The sequence below is a fragment of the Macrobrachium rosenbergii genome, chromosome 24 (genome assembly GCF_040412425.1).
Source record: "Macrobrachium rosenbergii isolate ZJJX-2024 chromosome 24, ASM4041242v1, whole genome shotgun sequence".
Classification (NCBI taxonomy): domain Eukaryota; kingdom Metazoa; phylum Arthropoda; class Malacostraca; order Decapoda; family Palaemonidae; genus Macrobrachium; species Macrobrachium rosenbergii.
This window is the reverse complement of record NC_089764.1, coordinates 14,683,191-14,703,140: the sequence shown is the minus strand read 5'-3', so window position 1 is coordinate 14,703,140 and position 19,950 is coordinate 14,683,191. Positions and strand designations below refer to the sequence as shown.

Genomic DNA, 19,950 nt, shown 5'->3' with positions numbered 1-19,950 from the left:
CATTGTTGCAGGCTCTACATGTCACTTGAATGGTGAGTTGGTCCCTGCACCTTTTTGTAATATATCACTAATTCCTCTTCTGAGGGTGTTCTGTTACTTGCAGAACCCAGGTGAAAATGCCTTGGACACATGATTCCTGACCTATTTTGTCTCCAAGTACTCCTCAGGATACTGAAGTTTTTCAAAGGGTGGGACTCGCAACTGTTTGACCTCCCATGTAAAATGTGATTGAGAATCTGTGATTGTTTGGTTTATGATAAAATAAACTTCAGTTTTTTTTGTAACAACATATACTTTTTACAGACCCATCAGTCATGTATGAAGTACCCACCTTCCATCCCCTTGTTCCTACTGTTCACATACGTACTACTGTGTGAAACAATGAGGAGGTTACTTACTACATAATTGATTGTAGACATTTGTGTGAATAGTAACTTTAGTTACTCTCCTTTTTCATTTTTTAAAACACAAGAATACAAGGGGGAGGGGAAATTGTGGACTGCAGTGAATGTTCTGTATGATTGATAGTTTTGAATGAAAAGTAAATATGTTATACTGTATCTTAAATGTTTTTTTAAAACAAAATTATTTTTTTAAAATGACCTGAATGGGTTGACTTTATAGTTCTTCAGTCTACAAATCCTAAATATAAGGTGGTCCGATTTTCACATTTCATTATAATTTGTTATAGTAATGAGAACTATTCTTAAGATCTAACATAAAAAAGCCATTAATTTTAATTAATATCTGATAAAACTGGCATGATTTCCTCTAAGAAGCACTGTCAGAATAATAAGTTATTAATCTTCAGGGAGTACTCTCAGTCTGGAGAGAGTAACTTTTATATAATTGTAAAGTTGTGTTTGTTGCATCATCTTAATTGTAGAAATGTACAGATGTTCATGATGCCCTAGTACAATGGAGATTATAGTACATTGTCTATTTTAGGTCTCACTTGCGTGTGAATTAAGGAAACCACTTTTTGTACATGAACGAGATGCCCACAAGGAGGTGCTTGAGGTGCTTAAAAAATATAAGGCACGTCTTCCTGCTGTTGTCATCCATTGTTTCACTGGTGATGCAGCACAGGCAGCAGCCTACTTAAAAGAAGGATGCTATATAGGTTTAACAGGTAAGCCTCATTGATAAAGTTAGATCAAGACCTATATTTGTAAGCTGACTGGCAATTAAAGTTTATGTTGTCTAGTTGTGGTAGGAAAGGAAAACAAAGGAAGATATAATCGGTTTTATTTCTTACCAGGTTATGTTTGGAAGGATAAATCTGAAGATGGTGTTAGAAGGATATTAGAGGATGGTGTTGTGCCTCTTGATCGTTTGCTGGTAGAAACAGATGCTCCTTTCATGTACCCAAATACTCGTGCCTCTAAGCTTCCTCCATACGTCAAGGATTCCCTCACGGAAAGGTTAGCAAAAGTAGTTACTTTTATCGTGTTGTGAACGAGACATAATATCATTAGTAACATTAACATGTCATTATTTTAAGTTTTACAAAAATCCCATATCTGGCCTACATTTGAGGTGCCCAGCGAAGCAGGGCTGCAAGCGCCATTTTTTTACAAAGTGAGAAAAACACATTTAAAGTTTTCAAATATCAATATCTTTGAAACCAACCATACGATTTTTATCTAGTTTTCACCATTTTAAAGGATATTTATCTGTGTACCATATATCCAAAAATTAAGGCATTATTACAGTAAACCCCCCGTGTTCACGGTCTCACGATTCGCGGACTCATGCATTCACGGATTTCTCTGGAACGTATCTAACCATTATTCACGGAAAATTAGCCCATTCGCGTTATTTTTCACTGAGAAATATTCACTAAATACTGTATTTTCATCTCATTTTCATGACTAAATACACTTTGTGTGATAAAACTATTAAAATACTCGGGTAATGCTCGAGTTATGATAATTCACCTTACGATAATTCGATTTTGCAGTGGGGTAAGCAATTAATACCAATACGACAATATTATTTATAAAAAAATATTTTTTAAATTTCACACAGGCGCAGGCAGCAGTGTAATCAGGCAGTGAGAGAGACCAAATTACAATGGACAACTTTTCCTCCATCTCTTTATCCCATCTTCTAGTTAAAAAAGTAAAAGAGAATGATAAAAGTATTGTTAGTAACGTTATACTCTTGCGTAAATGCGTACGCCCGTAAACAACCGACCAAGAAACTGTTGTTTTGCTTATAACTGAATTGGATAACAACAGCTGTTTACCTGGTATTTCAACCATCATATGGTAATAAACAATTACTGTAGGTTATGGTACAAATGACGTTAAGTAGAATAGGACTGATATATTTTTACATTATACCCTTATTTGGTATGGATAAAAGATTGTCAAGGAAATATACTGCTAAATATAAGCTGCAAGTTGTAGCTGAAGCTGAGAAAACAATGTTCAAGCTGCTAACGACTATACTACATACTGTAAATTATCGTGCATCGGCCACATGGACAAAACTCGATCGTAATTAAAATAGGGGAGAAAGTATTTTAAAGAAAACTACCGGGCATGAAAGAACACATTACTACTATTTTTATGCCAATAAACGATAAATACGTAAAGCTGGTGTTATGATGAAATCAAGTGAAAATAGTGAACTGAATCTTGGATTTTTTTTGCACTAAACAAACGCCCTCAAATGGCCATCATCATCTATTATTAACGAAAATAGCAGATAAATTAATTTCACAGCGAGACATATTTTAGTTATATTTCGACTTGAAAACACTTCTTATAATGAAAAATAACCTTGCCCCTTATAAATAAAGTATCCAGACTCTAGAGTTCATTTACGCTAACTAGAAGCAAGGAAAGCTCTCAGAACTGAGTTAAATGCGGTGAAATAAACACCGCGTAAACATTTCCAAACCAAAACATTGATCGCTATGATCGCAATAATACAAAAGCGACATAATATATACAATATTATTGGATACAGTGAATTAAGGCATAACATTTTAAAAGACCCATGGAAAAGATGCATATTCTTTATGTTGACGTTTGTATAATACGATATGTGAATATAGAGTAGAATATAATGTAGGCTACGCTACCGTGTGTGTATACAGTATACCATAGTGTAGGCTAAGCTAATTCTTGTTTGTTATTCAATTTCTCTTTGTACTGAATTATCATAAGTCACTTCGCATGAACCTCCAGAATTAGCTGACATTAATAATTACTATACCATGTAAGGAAAGAGTATATATTATATTGTAGGCTAGGCTACCCTATATGTATACATGGTACCGAATACCCTAGTGTAGGCTAGGCTGTGTTCGAGATATGTTTTGGTATTTCTTACTTTTTTCCAACAAACAAGTTTTTTTTTTTTTATTGGAATCTAACCCCATCATAAGTAGGATAATACCTGTACAGTATAAGCATTTTTAGTTTGTTTTGTATGTGTTTGAACTATCAAAATAGGCAGTTCTAAGTGTTTTTAGAAGGGTTCTAAGTATTCGCTGGTTTTAGCTATTTGCTTTGGGGTGTGGTATGCATCCCCCGCGAATACGGGGGTTTACTGTATATGTTATACTTCAGCCGTAGCATAAAATGTAAGGTAAAGTGTGCCTGGTTTCTATTTTGCTTGACTTTTGCGATTGAATACAGGCAGTCCTCGGTTATTAGCAGCCTCGGTTACTGGCGATCTGGTTTTACGGCGCTTCTCTAGCGACGATGAAAACCAGATTTTCGTCTCTGATAACCGGTTATCGGCGCTGATCACCTCTTATCGGCGGCGCCACTAACCGGGGATCAGTGCTATTATCGCCGATTTTCAGTTAGTGGCGATTTTCAGTTGTTGTCACACCGTCGGGAACGGAACCCCGCCGATAACCGAGGACTGCCTGTATAGGTTTTTTGGCCATCTCTTAATTATTGACATTACAGCACATAAGAATAAATGTTATAAATAGCAAAAAAAATCATGTTAAAAACCATACAACGTAAAGCTCAATATAAAAAAAGGTAAAACTCATTTAAAGTTTTCAAACATCAATATCTTTGAAACCAACTTTATGATTTCAATCTTGCTTTCTTCATTTTAAAGGAAATTTATCCCTGTACCATATTTACAAAAATTGTGACATTATTATATGTTATACTTGAGCTATAGCACAAAACATAAGGTAAAGTAGAGTGTGCCGCCTTCTTATTTTGCTTGATTATAACAATTTTTGCAGTTGAATTTGTTTCTTTGGCCATCTGTTAATTATAGACGTTACAACACATAAAATAAGTCATTTTAAACAAAAAAAATAAGCAAGCCCAATATAAAAAAAAGCAAAATAGCAATAAAAACGTTGATTGTAATTTCCTATTGTTCCGACGCGATATACAAACCGTCGGTCCTTCACATTAGGAATTAGTTTCAGCGAAGCTGGAAATGGCTGTTGAACTTTTGAACAGGGTGGTTCAGCCCGGGAGGTGGGGTTACCACCTACCTGGATGTAAACATTCCAGTTGGCTTTCGGCTGTCGTGCGCTGCAGACGTGTTTATTGCTCTCTGCCGTGAGTGCTGTTGAGCTGTTTCTAAGTGGGATCTTTTTTGTTCTTTTTTGCCATGAATGCTGATAATCCTTGTAAGCCCTCCTTCCCCCAGTGTGTGTATGTCCTGGGGTATTGGGGAAGACATGTAATAGCTTCCACTCACATGTTGATATGGACCCCATGCCCTTTGCTCCACTTGTTCAGAGTGTTGTTCCTGGTCTGCCAAGCAGTGGGTAAAGTTTAAGGGGAGGAGACAGTACTGAAGGAAGCCCGCCAGGGCGTCATCTGAGGGTTATACACCCCCGATGACTCCCTTAGAGGCTAACCCCTGGGGATCGTTTCTCCTTCCCAGCAAACTTCCCCTTCTTGCTGCCTCTCTTTTGGGTGAGGACTCCCACTCATCTTCTTCGCTCACTTTGTTAGGGGTGAAAGGCCGCGGGGGAGCGGATGATCAGGACATCCTCTCAGGGGCCTCTCCTCGCTTTTTGGGGGGAGGGATTTTTTCCCCCAGAGCGAGCAGGGGCTTCCTCCTTTAACCCGACTTTGCCTTCAGATTTGGCAATGGAGGCTTCACTTGTTGGGCAGGTTGCAAACCTCACTTCTACCTGGCTTCACCTCGGTGTACCTGGCATTCCGTCATTGGAGGGCCTGATTTCCCATCTGTCCGGCACTCCTGTGACCACCCATGCCGTGGCCACTTCCACCACGTCAACTGTCACCATGATGTCCTTCACCAAGCTGTTTGTGACTGTCGCCTTGCACCTGGCCACCCAGGTATCAGCCGTGCCTTCCTTGCTCCATGCCGTACCGCTGCCACTTGGCTTCCTGGCCCCATTATCCCTGCCCGGCCCCTCCAGTATGGCCACATCACAGGTGCCACACATTACGGTGCCTGCTCCTTCTGTCCTTGCTGTTGTTGTCCTATGCTCGTTCCCGACTCCGGTCCCGGCTCCTGGATTTCCTGACTCTTGGCCTGGCCTGGCTCTTGCTCCTGCTTCACCCATGTCCTGGCTCCTGGCTTACCTGGCACCCAGGCTGCTCCACCTCTATTTGCTGGCCCAGGTTGCTGCCCAGGTTGCTCCTGCTTCCCTGGCCCCCTGGCTGCTCTTGAGTCTTCTGCTGCTCCCTCCTGGATGGGGAACCTGACCACCATCCTGAAGAGGATGACGAAGAAGAAGAGGTCTAGGAAGGGGTCGTTGTCTTCATCTTCATCGTCCGCTACCATCTTCTTCTTCGGAGGAGGATTGCCGGCCAAAGAAGTCTGTCTCACCCCCAAAGAAGTCTCGTCCTGAGATTTCTAAGGGAATGCCTCCTTCCACAGGGAAGGCAGTGGGATCTCTTGTCGGCTCCTCCCGGTCAGCAGGCCAGGGAACCGATTTGTTGACCCCCAGCTCAGTCGCCTCGGGAGCCGAGGGCGTGCAGACCTCGGTTTGCACTCCGGCTGCTGTGCTGGAGGAGTCTGCTTCTAACGCCAGCACTGTGTTGGACACGTGTTTGCGAGCTGTGCCAAGTACCCTGGTCTCTCTGGAGACCCAGGAACCCAGTCTGGTACTGGAGAGACCTCTCTCCTTACCGACTCGGGCACAGAACGGGAGAAAGAGTCTGGACAAGCAGGTGTCCTGACCCTTCCTGCTGGCACTTTCACGAGTGCCAAACAAGGTTCCCGAGAAGGTGCTTCGGCCTCTTGAGTCCGGACACCTGGTGAGACAGAGAGGAGGTCCCCTGCTCAATTTTCTTGCGAGACTTCAGTCTCAAGAAGTCTGGGGCCCATCTAGAGGACAGCGCAAGTTCTCACCAACCAGCTATGTGTTCGACTCCACTCTGCTCTCCTCGACCCGAGTTGCCGTCATCACCGGGGTTGGTGGCCGCTCTCAGCCCGCTGTTCCTGCTGGTTCCGCCAGCAAGACCAATGGGGGTGCCTGATCCTCCTCACCTGTTCCCTGAACCTCCTGGGCTCTCCTAGGAGGTGCGAGTGGGACAGGAGGAACTCCGGTGAGTCGTCCCCCCAGAGTTCGACCGCGGGGGCTTACGTTCCTGGCTCAGTTCTCAGATCGACCAGATTGTATGCCCACGTGATGCAGGAAGGATCCCAGGGGTCTGCCGAGGTTTTCCCTACTGCGGGGAGAGTAGATTGGGAGGACCACACCCTGGAAGGACTCGAGGGTCCTCTTCCCCAGGATGTGGACACCCCTGAGATACAGAGGACCTTTGCAAAGGTAATTGCGCTGATTCGTCAGCACAATGACCTCGGAGAAGGGACCGCGGCCTTGTCTGTGGATTGTCCTTCGCTCCTCAAATCCTTCTGGGGTCCGAAAAAGGAACCTAAGGTTTCAGTGGGGCTGCCGTGGTCGACGCTTGCTGAGGGGGTTCTCGACTAGGTGAATGGTCTTGTGTCTGGGCAAGACAGTTAGCTTCGATCAAACTGCTTGGACAAGCTGCCACCCCCTCCTCTGCCTCGACAGAAGCGATTCTACATACCCTTGGAAGGGGCATTTCTGCCTAAGCAGCATGACCCAGACCTGGTTCGTCTAGGCCCGGGTCTCTTGTTGCAGCAACTTACTGCCGAGAGTATTTCTCTTTCTCAGCAAGAGGCAGCAACCCTGGAAGCCACCACCATGGCAGCTTTCTAGGAAACCTCCTGGTTGGACCTGTGGTTGTTCACAGTACAGGCAGTCCCCGGTTATCGGCGGGGTTCTGTTTCTGAGGGTGGGATGATAACCAAAAATCGCCGCTAACCAAAAATCTGCAATTTCGGCGATTTTCGGGGGTTATTGGCGCCGAAAAGCGGTGATTTTTGGTTACTGGCACCTCTGTTAGGTATATATCGGCGCCAATACCCAATTATTGGTGCCAATGAGTGGAAATCGGCAATTTTCGGCGCTGAAAGTTGCCAATTTTCATCACTAGACAAGCCCCATAAAACCGAATCGCTGTTAACCGAGCCCGCCGTTAACCGGGGACTGCCTGTATCCAAAGTGGCTGCCTCCTCGGGTGCTATCGTACCTGGGGAGGACTCTGTTTCCAGGAAACTGTGCCAGTCTGGAGGTAGAGCCATCTCCAACCTCACCCACCAGATGGCAAATCTGTAGGCCAACCTGGTTCTTAAGCGGAGAGGCGCTGCTCTTTCTCACTTCGCCAGGTCTGTGGGGCCTGAGTCAGCAATGACCCTGCTGAACGGACCATTGCGGGGTTCTGGCTCTCTCCTCCCTAGAGAGTTGGTGGATGCTGCAGTGGACAAGGGTCAGGTTGATGACAGCGACCGCCTTGTTCATCAGGCAGTGGCTAAGACCTCCGGGTCTTCGCGTTCCACTGTGGCCTGGCCTTTGGGCCAGGCTAGCACTTCCTCGGCCCCTAAGAAGTCCCAGTCTTCGAACGGGTCCCGCAGGAACACCCAGCCACCTTCTTCCTCTGGAAAGGGTGGGCTTTCGCACCCCTTTCAGCCCGCTTTCCAGTCTGGTAAAGTGGGCAAGGGGAAGAAGAAGAAGGGGAAATGCTAGGGGCAGCGTTTCCCTTGACTGCTGCCGAAGGTGGGGGCTGTCTGTCAAGCCATTGGGCAACATGGCAGTGATACGGAGCTGAGACCTGGATAGTGGATGTACTTCGGGAGGGATATCTTCTACCCTTCAAGTCTCGGCCACCCCTGACCATCACACTGGTCTTTCTCTGCACCTATGTTCCTGGATCTCCGAAGGACATCACACTAATGCAAGAAGTACAAACCATGCTGAGCAAAGGTGCTCTAGAAATCATGTCGGATCGGTCCCCAGGCTTTTACAGCCGAACCTTTCTCGTAGAGAAAGCCATGGGGTGCTAGAGACCAGTCATAGACCTCTCTCCTTGGTAGAAAAGTTAAGTATATCTTAGTTTAACCAGACCACTGTGCTGATTAACAGCTCTCCTAGGGCCAGCCCGAAGGATTAGATTTATTTTTACGTGGCTAAGAACCAATTGGTTACCTAGCAACGGGACCTACAGCTTATTGTGGAATCCGAACCACATTATAGCGAGAAATGAATTTCTATCACCAGAAACAAATTCCTCTGTTCTTCACTGGCCGGTTGGAGATTCGAACTCGCGACCAACAGAGTGGTAGCTGAGAAAGGAACCCGCTCACCCAGCGAAGACCTTCTCCTTGGTAGAGCTGTCAGCCAGGTACGTTCCAGGCAATAAGATTGTCGTGGCAGACAAGTTCAGCCTCCAGAATCAGGTGATCGGAACAGAATGGTCCCTTCACCCGGAAGTCATGGAAAGGTTGTTCAACCTGTGGGGACATCCAGTCATTGATCTGTTTGCCACCTGGCACAATAGAAAAGTTCAGGGCACAACAGAAAAGTTCAGGTCTTCTGCTCCTTCATGCCGGAAACATGGGCCGCTGTGGAGGACACATTCCAGCATCCGTGGGACAGTCTCGACGTCTACGCCTCTCCTCTGTTCTGTCTGATTCGCAGAGTGATCTCAACCAAGTGATGATCACTCCAAATCTCAGAATGATTCTGATGGCACCCAAAATGGCCTCAGGCTGTGTGGTATCCCAACCTGCCAGCTCTTATTTCTGAGGTGCCAAGAGAGATTCCTCCCCTGGCCCAACCTGCTGTGTCAACCCCATGTTGAGCGGTATCACTTGGCAGTGCAGTCCCTGTGTCTTCACAGCTGGAAGTTATCTGCCATCTCCTGTTAGCAAGAGGCTTTTCGCATTGTGCAGCAACAGAGATGGCTGGATACCTCAGATGATCCTCCTCGGCAGTATACCAGGGAAAGTGGTCCGTCTTCTGTGGTCAGTGTTGTGGACAGGGTATCTCTCCGGTCGCAGCTACTGTTCAGCAGGTTGCGAACTTCCTCGTCTTCCTTCGCCGGGAGAAGTTTCTCTCCATTTCAGCTGTAAAAGGCTATCGGGCCACACTCGGCCTAGTCTTGCGGCTGAAAGGTGTATATAGATATCTCTTCGTCCTCTGAGAGATCTCTACTGATGAGAAGCTTTGAGAGGTCTTGTCCACCCAGGGACCTCAGCCCCCTTGCGCCGGATACAACTCTCATTCTGATGAGCCTGACTCGTGCGCCGTACGAGCCTTTACAAGAATCGTCAGACAGGGATCTGACCCTCAAGACCGTCTTCTTGCTTGCCCTGGCATCGGCAAAGGGAGTTGGTGAACTTTACGGACTTTCTTTCGATGTTAAACACTTGAGGGGATAGGGATCAGTTATGCTCAATTTCGTCCCAGACTTCGTAGCGAAGACTCAGAATCCATCGGTCCCTGATGCTCGGTTCGAGTCCTTCACGATCCCCTCCCTAGAGGACTTTGTTGGTAATGACCCAGACGAGATGCTATTGTGTCCTGTTAGAGTGCTGCAGCGCTACCTGAAGAGGACTCGCCATCTCTGGCCTGAGTGTTGACGACTCTTCATTAGCGTTGGCTCAACCAAGAAAGAAGTGTCCAAGAACATGATCTCTTTCTGGCTTTGTGAGACGATAAGGAGAGCTTATTCTGCTGCTGGAGAAGATGACACCGGTACACTTCGTCCGAGAGCTCACGAAGTCCGCAGCATTGGTCTTTCCCTCACATTCTGGAAGAACCTGTCAGTCCCACAGGTTTTGAAGGCGAGGGTGTGGTCCCAACAGACCACCTTCACTTCCTTCTACCTTCGGGATGTTGCCCACAAGTCCTTGGACACTTTTTCCTTGGGTCCTTTGGTGGCTGCTCAACAAGTGTAGCCTACCCAGCTCCTCTAACAGGACAGGTTGCATCTTGCCTGCAATGTACGGTTTTGATTAGTAGAGTGAATGTGGAGTGACTGGCCTCTCTTCCTTCTCATCTCAACTCTCTTCCTACGGGCAGGGAGCAGACGTGCTGTTACATGCTGGATGTGGCAATCGATGCAGATAAGCACTCAACTGGAGCTTCTGTTCTATTTCCTTTCAGGATCATAGAAGCAACCCCACTCCTTCCTCTAGCAAGGGGAGGAAGGAGACCATGACAATAAGACAAACCCAATGCTTGCATTTGCCTTAATGTCACCGACTTTCAAAGTTCTTCCTAGCCTACTTTGCCTGAACTAACGTTTCCTCATTCATGCAAAGGGACCCAGAAGTCTGACAAATGATCTCGCATTTCTTACAACCTGATAATTTTGTTCAGAGGCAGTTTTCCCTTCCTCGCTCTATCGACCAGGAAGGGAACGCAAGGTTTGGAACTCCAGTCAGTTCATAGAGACTCACTCAGATTCCTCCCTCCAACCAGTGAGTCTTCCTAATGTAAAGGATCAACGGTTTGTATATCTTGTCAGAACAAATCACAATTTTTTAAAGTAAATTATATTTACTTTAAACTGTACAAACCTGAGGTCCTTTACATTTCTTGCCCACCTCATGCCACCCCTCAATCTGACACCTGGGCCAAAGGTCAAATTGGAATGTTGATATCCGGGTAGGCGGTACTCCCGCCTCCCGGACGGCAGTTAACTGCCTAACCACCTTGTTCGAAAGTTCAATGGCCGTTTCTAGCTTCGCAGAAAGTAATTCCTAATGTAAAGGACCTCAGGCTTGCATAGTTACGAAAAATACAATTTACTGTAAAAAATTTTTATTTTTTAATCAATAATTTGGATGTTATAAATTTTTTTAGATTAATGGTAAATATAAAATAAAATTCTTAGTTAACTATATTAATTGAAAATAATAACGTGAACATTAGCATACCAAAATAATGGGCTGAAAATACTGCAATATCAACTTTTATCACTATTAACAGCTTCACCTTCACTAATAACACTCTTGGTTATCACTGGTATCAACACTATCAGCCATAGTTAATACACTATTGAATTACTACAAAAATTCTCGTAAAAAGTAAAAAAAAATAACAGTGTGTCCACGAGTGAGACAACAGTGTGTCAGCAGGTGAAGGGAGAAAGGACGGGACGGCATCTCTGGGTCCTGTCATACAAGATGAGAGCTGCGTCAAGCCAATAGAAACGTGAGCCCAGTGTGTGCATGTTTGGTCACTGAGACTGAGCGGGAGATGAGTGGAGAGAGATGGCAATGCTCACTCCCACATACCCCCTGTGCACACCACCCAGGGTTTAAAAGGACAATGGAGAGGTGCCCTTGTGCAAGGGAGTCTGTTGGCCCACGTTTCTACATCCCATAAGGGTGAGAAAGTACTTGTGTTCGGTGGCATATTAGACCATAATGTTTCAAACCTAAGGTCACATATGAAGTACTGATGCATAGAGGGAAGCATGGTTAAAAATGTAATGCTGCTAACTCTATTTTGATTGTGGTGGCTCTTATGCCCTTGCTTCGCTGTGCGCCTCATTTGTAGTTTTCAAATGATAAGATGAATCAGTCCCTTTAAAATGAAAATGGTCAATATCATGTGGTACTGTGCTTGTGTAGGTGGTGATACATGGGACCCAGGTAAGAAACAGACTTTTTTTGTCTCCCTCACCTTTCATGTTTCTTGAATTTCAGGATTTTCATGTCACTGACTGGTGAGTTTAGAGATTCACATTATGTATATCAGAAAAAGAATATTTGGCTTTTAGTTGCAGTGGATCACCAGTGGAGACTGTTGTAATAGTTACAGGCTTCATGTGGATTCTACCTATATTTTATTCTAAAAGATGAGCAAGTCATCATGTAATACTTCAGGCATTACCTAACTTTTGGCATCTATTTTATACTTTGTCATTAGAACTGGCTAGTTATCTGCAATGGACTAGGTAGTTCATTCTCAGGTAACTGTGTGAGACTCGCTGCTAACTTTATTTTGCCTTTGGTTTGGAAGTTATCAGGAAACAGAGTTGGTGATCAGAGAGAGAGAGAGGTCAACTCACTGGTAAGCCTGTGGCTTGAGAGTTATGCTGAACCTGATGCTGCAGTTACTGTAATAGGTAATGGTACTCTTGATGTAGCAGCTCTCACAGTCACAGTTATAGTTGCTATAAATGTCCTCGGAGGATTAAAAGAAATTTAAAAAAAAGATCCTCTAATGGCTGACTTGTCTGAGGTGTCGCATTTACAGTACTTCTCAGCTGTAGGGCTGTGTTAGTCAGGGTTAGTGTGCCCTTACTTGAGGGGCGCATTCGGGAGAAATTTTTTTTTTTTTTTTTACATTTTATAATTTATTTATTTATGAATTTTTCCTTTTAATTAACTAGAAATATTAAGTTTTGCATATTATTTGATATGATCGTATATATGTATTCATTACCAATTGTGGTGAATTGTATAGGGATTTCTGTTGCTTTGTCTCATTAATTTTGTTATTTTTGCATGTTCAGTCTTCTGTGGAGGCTTTGGCCTGATCCATAAAAATGTATGCTCTTTATGATTTGAAAAATTGGCTGTAACATGTAGTAGTTTATTTGGAAATTTATGAGTTATCTTAATTGAGTGGAAAAAGCAGAATTTTAATCGCTTTTTCGAATACAGTATTTTAAGTGAAAAGGATTAAGATCAGCAGCCATGTATTTGATGAAATTTTTGTTTTAGCAAACAAAGAAAATTATAGGGAACACTTTTATTCACTGAAGTGTTGAGTAACACAAATATTGCAACATGTTTTGTATTAGTACTGTATTTTTCTTGAACAATTATTTTTAAGTACTGTACTTTTTCTCTTTTAATAATATAACTGGTAATGGCAAGGTATGATATGCATAGAATATAAGTAGTAAGAGAAAATATTTTCTAATTTTTTGTCAATGCAACATAGCTAATGTTGTAACATTTTTTTCTAATGTGTATCTGAGTTATTTAATTATTTTTGTTAAACAACTGCAGTACTTGTAATTCTTTGCTTGCATTCTTAAAAGAATTATTGGAAATTTTTGTATTCAGTTGTTAAAGTAATTCTTGGAGCATTTATGTGTGTAATTTCTGTACTTTATATATAGATTATCCTTGATTATACGTTGGTTGGTAAACAGAAGTAGGTGCAAGCCAGTATTTTGAAACACTGACATTAATCTGTCTTGACTTTGTCCTTTTCTCATAATGTTATTGAAAAATATAAGTGCAATTGTAATTTCAGAGTATCTTATGAACTGGCATGATATTTTCTGTTTTCAGATCTTTGACGTTTCTTCACCGATACTGCACTTTTCAACGTAACGAACCCTGCTCTCTCCCGGTAACGATCGAAATGATAGCAGCTTATATGAAGAAAAAATCAGAACAAGTTGCTCTTCAGACCACTTTCAATGCCTTTAAAGTGTTTGGTTTAAGTACTTGAGGATAATCATTGAAATAATACTCAATTTGATTTTGTGATTCACCAGTTACTGACACATCAGCTTTTTTCTCAAGGAAGATATCATTTTCAATATTGTTTTGGCAGGATAAAATGAGAATTGTTAGACACTATTAAGTCTAGTATAGAAAGTTTAAAGATATAGAAAATATGGTTTAATTGGTACTGGCATTAATTTTTTTTTTTTTTTGTAACTAATCATCATAAATGCATATGGAGTGGCCACTTAATTATTTAACTAGCTCCAGTGTGCCATTGAACTAGTTTTACCACACTAGTTGCCCCTTTATTGCTTAATGAAAATAACACTTTAACTTACAGTTGAATTGACTGACAAAAGAATTATTTGATGGTCGTAAGTGACTTGAGAAAAATTTACACTTTTATATACATGTATATGAATTCCAGGTCATTAGAGACATCTGGAAATGGGGCCTAGTTGAGTAATAATAGAAATTGCAGTGCATAGTTCCTGCTCAGAACAGAAATGACTGAAAAATGACTGCCTGATGTTGCTTTGTCAGACCAACTAAATTGACGTTGAGTTGAATGGTGATTTCCAACAAAACACCAGAACTCCCTGTTTAGTCTGTCTTGATCTTTTATGGGCATCACTAGATAAAACTTTTGTCCTCTCTGGAAATTAAACTTTTTCTGTCTCTGTGTTCTTGCCAAGCTTTCTGTGTTTATTTACTGTAGTTTCAGCCCTGCTACAGTTGCATGAAGGTGCCTTTTTATTTCAAGATCAGCTGATGCACCTAGATGCACGCAAAGGATTTATTTCTGGTTTGGCTGAAGTATTAAACATATCTCTTATTTGGTTAAGACAGACCTTTATTCACTACGACCTTGTTATGATTCTCATCTGCTAATCAGTTGAGATATGTATGGACACAGTATATACATGCAAACATATGTACACACATTGTGTACAGTTTATTTTTGTGTGTATGTGCACAATTTTGTGTCTGTAATCCAATATAGAATTTTTCTTTACAAAAATTACGATTGGTTTAATATCGATGTTTTTTCAAGTTCCTTATTTAGGCTAAAATTGGTGCTCATTAGTGTTGAAAAACTAATTTCTGGTGTTAAAAAGTGCCTAAACAATGGGAATGCAATTCTCTTTTTACATTAGAAATTGCCATTAATGTGACCAGTGATTTTAAAGCTTGGTCTCTTTAATGATACTATATTCTTCAATATACCGAACTCTAGTCGTGTTTTATATGTTGAGTGTATAGTAGATTACTCATGACAATTCATCTCATAACTGTGGTGATTCTCATGTTTGTGGATGTGGTTTTCATCATCATTTTTCATATTCTGACTTCATCATTAGACATCCATTTTGGTTCTTCATCTTGAAAAGCTGTACTGTTATTTTTTCTTTAATTTGTATATTTCAAACATTGAAGTGTGTGATTGTGTTTATCTCTACATTATTTTGAAGTTTTCTTTGAGATGAAGTAGGTGGTGTATGGAGTTTATTTCTGTAAAATATTGCTATTGTATGTTTCTAGATTATTTTCTGTGTGATTGTGGTGTAAACAAGAGGTAGTATTATTTTTATGCCTTATTTTGTTCTCCTGTAATGGATATTGTTCTTTCGGATTGTGAATCTGGAATGTCTAAGGCCTTGTGAATGTCAAGAGAATAACTGATTGGTGTGAATTTTGATACCTTTTCATTCAAGGTTGGAAGTACCATTAGTGATCTTATTCTTTGGGACTTTTGTAAATGTTTTCTGAGTAAGATCTCCATAAATTCTTCCTGTAACCTCTTTTCTTCCAGGATCTTAACTGTCAAGACTTGTGAGAATGAATTAGAATTACCTCATGTTGAAATTGATTTGAAATGAAATGGTTCCTGAATCTTGTGTTGATTTGAAATGAAATGGTTCCTGAATCTTGTGTTGACTTCAAACTATCCTGTGGAAGTATGCTGAGGGAATTTTCTTTTATGGTTAGTATCTTGTATTTTTCTTTATTAATCATTGTAAGCTTTTGGATTTTATTCTAAAACACCCATTCAGATCACCCTCAGGCACATAGACTTACTATATGTATGTGTTGTTAGAAGCCTTACAATGAGTATTTCTTTGAGGCATTAATTAATTGCACTAACTTGAGCCACATAACTAAATGAAAGCCAAGGTCATGAACTTTCATCTCCAGATACTAAAATAAGTATTGAAAGGTTTTACCTAAGTGGTAGAACTAAACTACTTAATAATTGTAATAATGAAAACAGGATTGTTGATATGAATGGGATCAACTGTATTTTATTGGTACACAAAATTTTTCATTTAGGTTTTTTTAATTGTGAAGCCATTTCTTGGACAAATGCTAGTTTTACACTTAGTATTTAATTATTCTCATCATTGAGGTTTTGTTATGTAGAAAATTTTGGTGAATTTAAGTAAAAAATCTGAAGAACTTGAATGCTTCATTGATAAAGCCAGTATATCCTCAAATTTATAATTTGCAATGCCTCGGGGTAACCTTGTTTTTTCCATGCCGTGAGAATCATTCTTGTTATGATCACATTATGTGAAGCATTTGCCATTAACTGGATAAGACATGCTTTAACTCTAGTGATAGATCATAAACTGACTTTTGGTATGAAATGGTTTAGTTCATATCATGTGGAGACATTCACTAATGTTTGAAACTTATTAGCACGTAATACTCAACCAAAAGATTTTTGGAGAGTTATTTTGCCATTTATTATTATTGATATTAAGTATATTATAAAGTAATGTATAATATGTGCTAGGTGATTTATGTATATTTCAGCATTTGTTTTTTTTTTTTTTTTTGGTGCTATGTATTTTCTTTTTCTTGAATATAATCATAAAGTTATCTTTTTGTGGCTTAGGCTTTTAGATTTAATATGATAATGAATTATCCCATCATTAGGGATTGAGATAAGGATCACTTATATTATTTTTTAATTAATCAGAAGTTTCACTGTGTTATTTTATTGTGAAACTAAATATATAGCATATGTTTTAAATAAAGGTATTCATTCATGAGCTTCTAAACCAGAGTGGCAGGACACCATGTTGTGAGGGAAAGTGAGAGGTATGATTGGTTTAAAAAACATGTTATACGGTGAGTTGATTGATATTTCCTTATGTTAATGCTGTTGGAAGTTTGATGCATTCATTCATTATTATTTTTCTATTATGGTAATTTTTTAATTGAGAGAGGATAATGTAAATAAACTAGTCGATAATGGAAAGAAACACATGGTGCATTGTATAACCCTCCTGCTTGGAGTTGATGGAAACTGTATGGTCAATCCAGTAATAACTTGGCATTATCAGCCATGTTACTGTGCCTTGAAATTTTTTGTAGCTTTAAAATGTACAGTAGAGTAGTGCTAGTGGATTTTTGAATGAATTGTAGAAAAATTACTTCATGAATTATGTTTTCCATTATTAATGCAGAAGAATTTTCTCATTTTGTTTTGGAGTAAGTATGTCAAGGTATTTTTGATACATTATCTGGTTGTTTCAGAATATCCTGTTGACATTGTTATTCTTTCACTATATATATAAAACATTTTATCTCTCTATAAAACATTTTATTTATTAAGTTCATTTAGTTATATTATTTTGTTCAACAAAAGATGTTTGAGAATTAACCTCATTTTTCTGTCTTACTGTGCAACTTGTGAATATATGGCATGTAACCTTTACCATAGGTAGAGCAGTACAGTTTCATTTCTCATACTCTCAGCTTTGCAGCTGTGCTAAATATATGAGCCTCCATTTTAGGTGGTTTGTAAGTATGTATATACAGTAAATAAAATACTGTGATGCATTGTGTGTTTTATGCAGCTTTTTATTTTACTATGAAAATTATGTGGAGAGTAATAAGAACAGAATTTTGTAGCAGAATTTTGTTCCAGGCATTAGTGTGTCATTGCTAGCCATCAAAAAAAAGAGAAGGGATGTAAAAGTGGTGATAACCCATTTCAGATTTTCACATGCCCAATAAATACAGTTACATAATGGTCACTGCTGTGCAGTGTATATTATGGTAATGGCTAGATTTAAATTGACATTAGATGACTTGTATTAGACACAGCCTTTGAGGAAATTTTGTCAGTGCTTTAACATTTTCAGTGTATCCAGTTATAAAGTTTTAATGAAATCTTATAATTAGATGACCTCTTAATTGATCAGTTTTTATAGAAGACAAACCTTTCTGGTAACCTTGTAAGACCTAAGCTAATTTTTATAACCAACTTCCCCCTGGCTGTTAGTCTCTTGTCATTGGGTATGTGATCATTAGAGAGCTTCTACATGGGTCAAAATCATAATATGGTCCAAAGTAGTTGCTCTAAACTAAATTATTGTTTCCCAGCTCTATTTTGTCGTCTTCCCTTGTCAGGATAGACCCTTTGTTAATATTAACATGTAATTAAACATGGATTATGTCATCCTTGGAATGCAGAAGGGGCAAGGATTGATGTCATCCTTCCTCACTCATAGTACTGGGTTCAGTAATGACTTAACTGGTGACCCTCAAAGCACTAGGAGCATGGCATGTAACTAGGTACAAGGCCTAGGGTGTCCCATAAGAAAGGGGTTAGTCTGTCTTACAGGTGTTATAATAACCCTTGTCTCGAATAAATTAAACAACCCAAACGTTGATGACCAATGTGTGGAGTAGGCACTTCTGTAGCCCCTTTAGAAGAATCAAATCAAAATGGACTTGACTCTTACTCCACATTGAAGCCATATGAATCTGTGAAGCATAAAAGAGAAGCAGAAGTTTAGACAAGATCGAGCCTCTATTCATTTTGATTTTCCTTTTGGAAATTGAAAGTGGTCAAGATATTTGGTACAAAAATGGATGGGATGATGACATCACTGAGACTTGAAAACTGTTTATTAACCAAATATTCAACGAAAATAGTGTAGACAAAAGTATGATCGAAAACATGACCAAAATCAACTGAAGAGCTGAAATGACAATATAGAACACTGAAATCTACAACATCCCAGGCAAGAAAAACAAAGAATTATTGTTAAAAGCTTCAAAGATTAAAATAATTTGATAACATCCTCTGTGACCTGAAATCCTAGGTGAACTCAGAGCTGTGACCATAGGCACCAAAACTCCTTCAGTGCTCCAGTTGTAAACATGTACACAGTAACAGCATATTTGCATACTGCAGTTCTAGTGATCATGCAACATTGGAATCATGGATCACCATTTTGTGTAAACTGCGCCAGACGAAAAAAATGCCCATCCTATACATAAATACAACACCCAATTAAGAGTATTACAAGATAGAGCAGGACTGTCAATAAGAAAAGCAAAATTAGAACAGAAAGTAAGGATTTCTGATAACCCATCAAGAAAATTATGTGCAGAATGATGGCTAGCTAAAATATTGGACCAAGTAGTATGGGAAATGCATGTAAAGGGAAAATCATGTATAAACTAAATATACAGAAGAAAAACCTCTACTGAACATATAGACGAAGTTCTCAATTCTCTACTATATGAAGATTCTACAAGCTATTAAAAAACTGAAGAGGTTTGCATAATAAAAGGTCCTGACACCAATGAGTTGGTTGTGTAGGAAGGTTTTCACCTCCCATCTTCATGGTTTCCACTTGTAATTTGAACAGATTACAAGAATTAAAATGTGAAACATGTTCAAAAACATTTTCAGTAAAAAAAAACCTGTTTTCACTTTCATTTGATTCAGTGTTCTCATTTAATAAACATGACCTAACCATATGTCAGATAGGCAGTTACATTCTCGAGAATACTATTCATATTAATTTCACCTCTGAAGTTTAGTGCATTGGATACTAGGGTGCTCCAAATGTAATGAAAACCATATCACATCTAAAATGAAAGATATCTTTTCTCAAGGAATCAAGAAGTGTTTTATTACGCTAAGTATATCTTCAGCAAGAACAGTCCTGGCCATTTATAGCTTGCTACTCAGTCATCTGGAGCAACGCCAGGTACTCTGCCAGTTCTGTATAAAGAAAAGGGGTATATTTGTTATAAAAAAAAGCTTATTTATTTTTAATGCAAATTATTCCTCATGCATTACAAATAATGGATGTCACAGTGTTTTTAAATGTGGCAAAAAGGTGGCTATGAGTTAATGATTATCTTAACTTTTCAAAT

The 19,950-nt window shown here is 40.1% G+C and overlaps 1 protein-coding gene across 3 annotated transcripts in view; it reads left to right on the top strand.

Annotated features, from left to right (window-relative positions):
• Positions 1 to 17,613, top strand: part of LOC136851888 (3'-5' ssDNA/RNA exonuclease TatD) — a 46,233-nt gene extending 28,620 nt beyond the window's left edge. For all 3 annotated transcript variants that reach the window (XM_067126222.1, XM_067126224.1, XM_067126225.1), the window contains 3 exons: positions 949 to 1,132; positions 1,262 to 1,424; positions 13,603 to 17,613. In XM_067126222.1, the coding sequence (XP_066982323.1) occupies positions 949 to 1,132; positions 1,262 to 1,424; positions 13,603 to 13,765 (510 nt within the window). In that variant the 3' untranslated portion in view covers positions 13,766 to 17,613. The remainder of the gene's footprint in view (positions 1 to 948; positions 1,133 to 1,261; positions 1,425 to 13,602) is intronic.
• Positions 17,614 to 19,950: the final 2,337 nt, after the last annotated feature.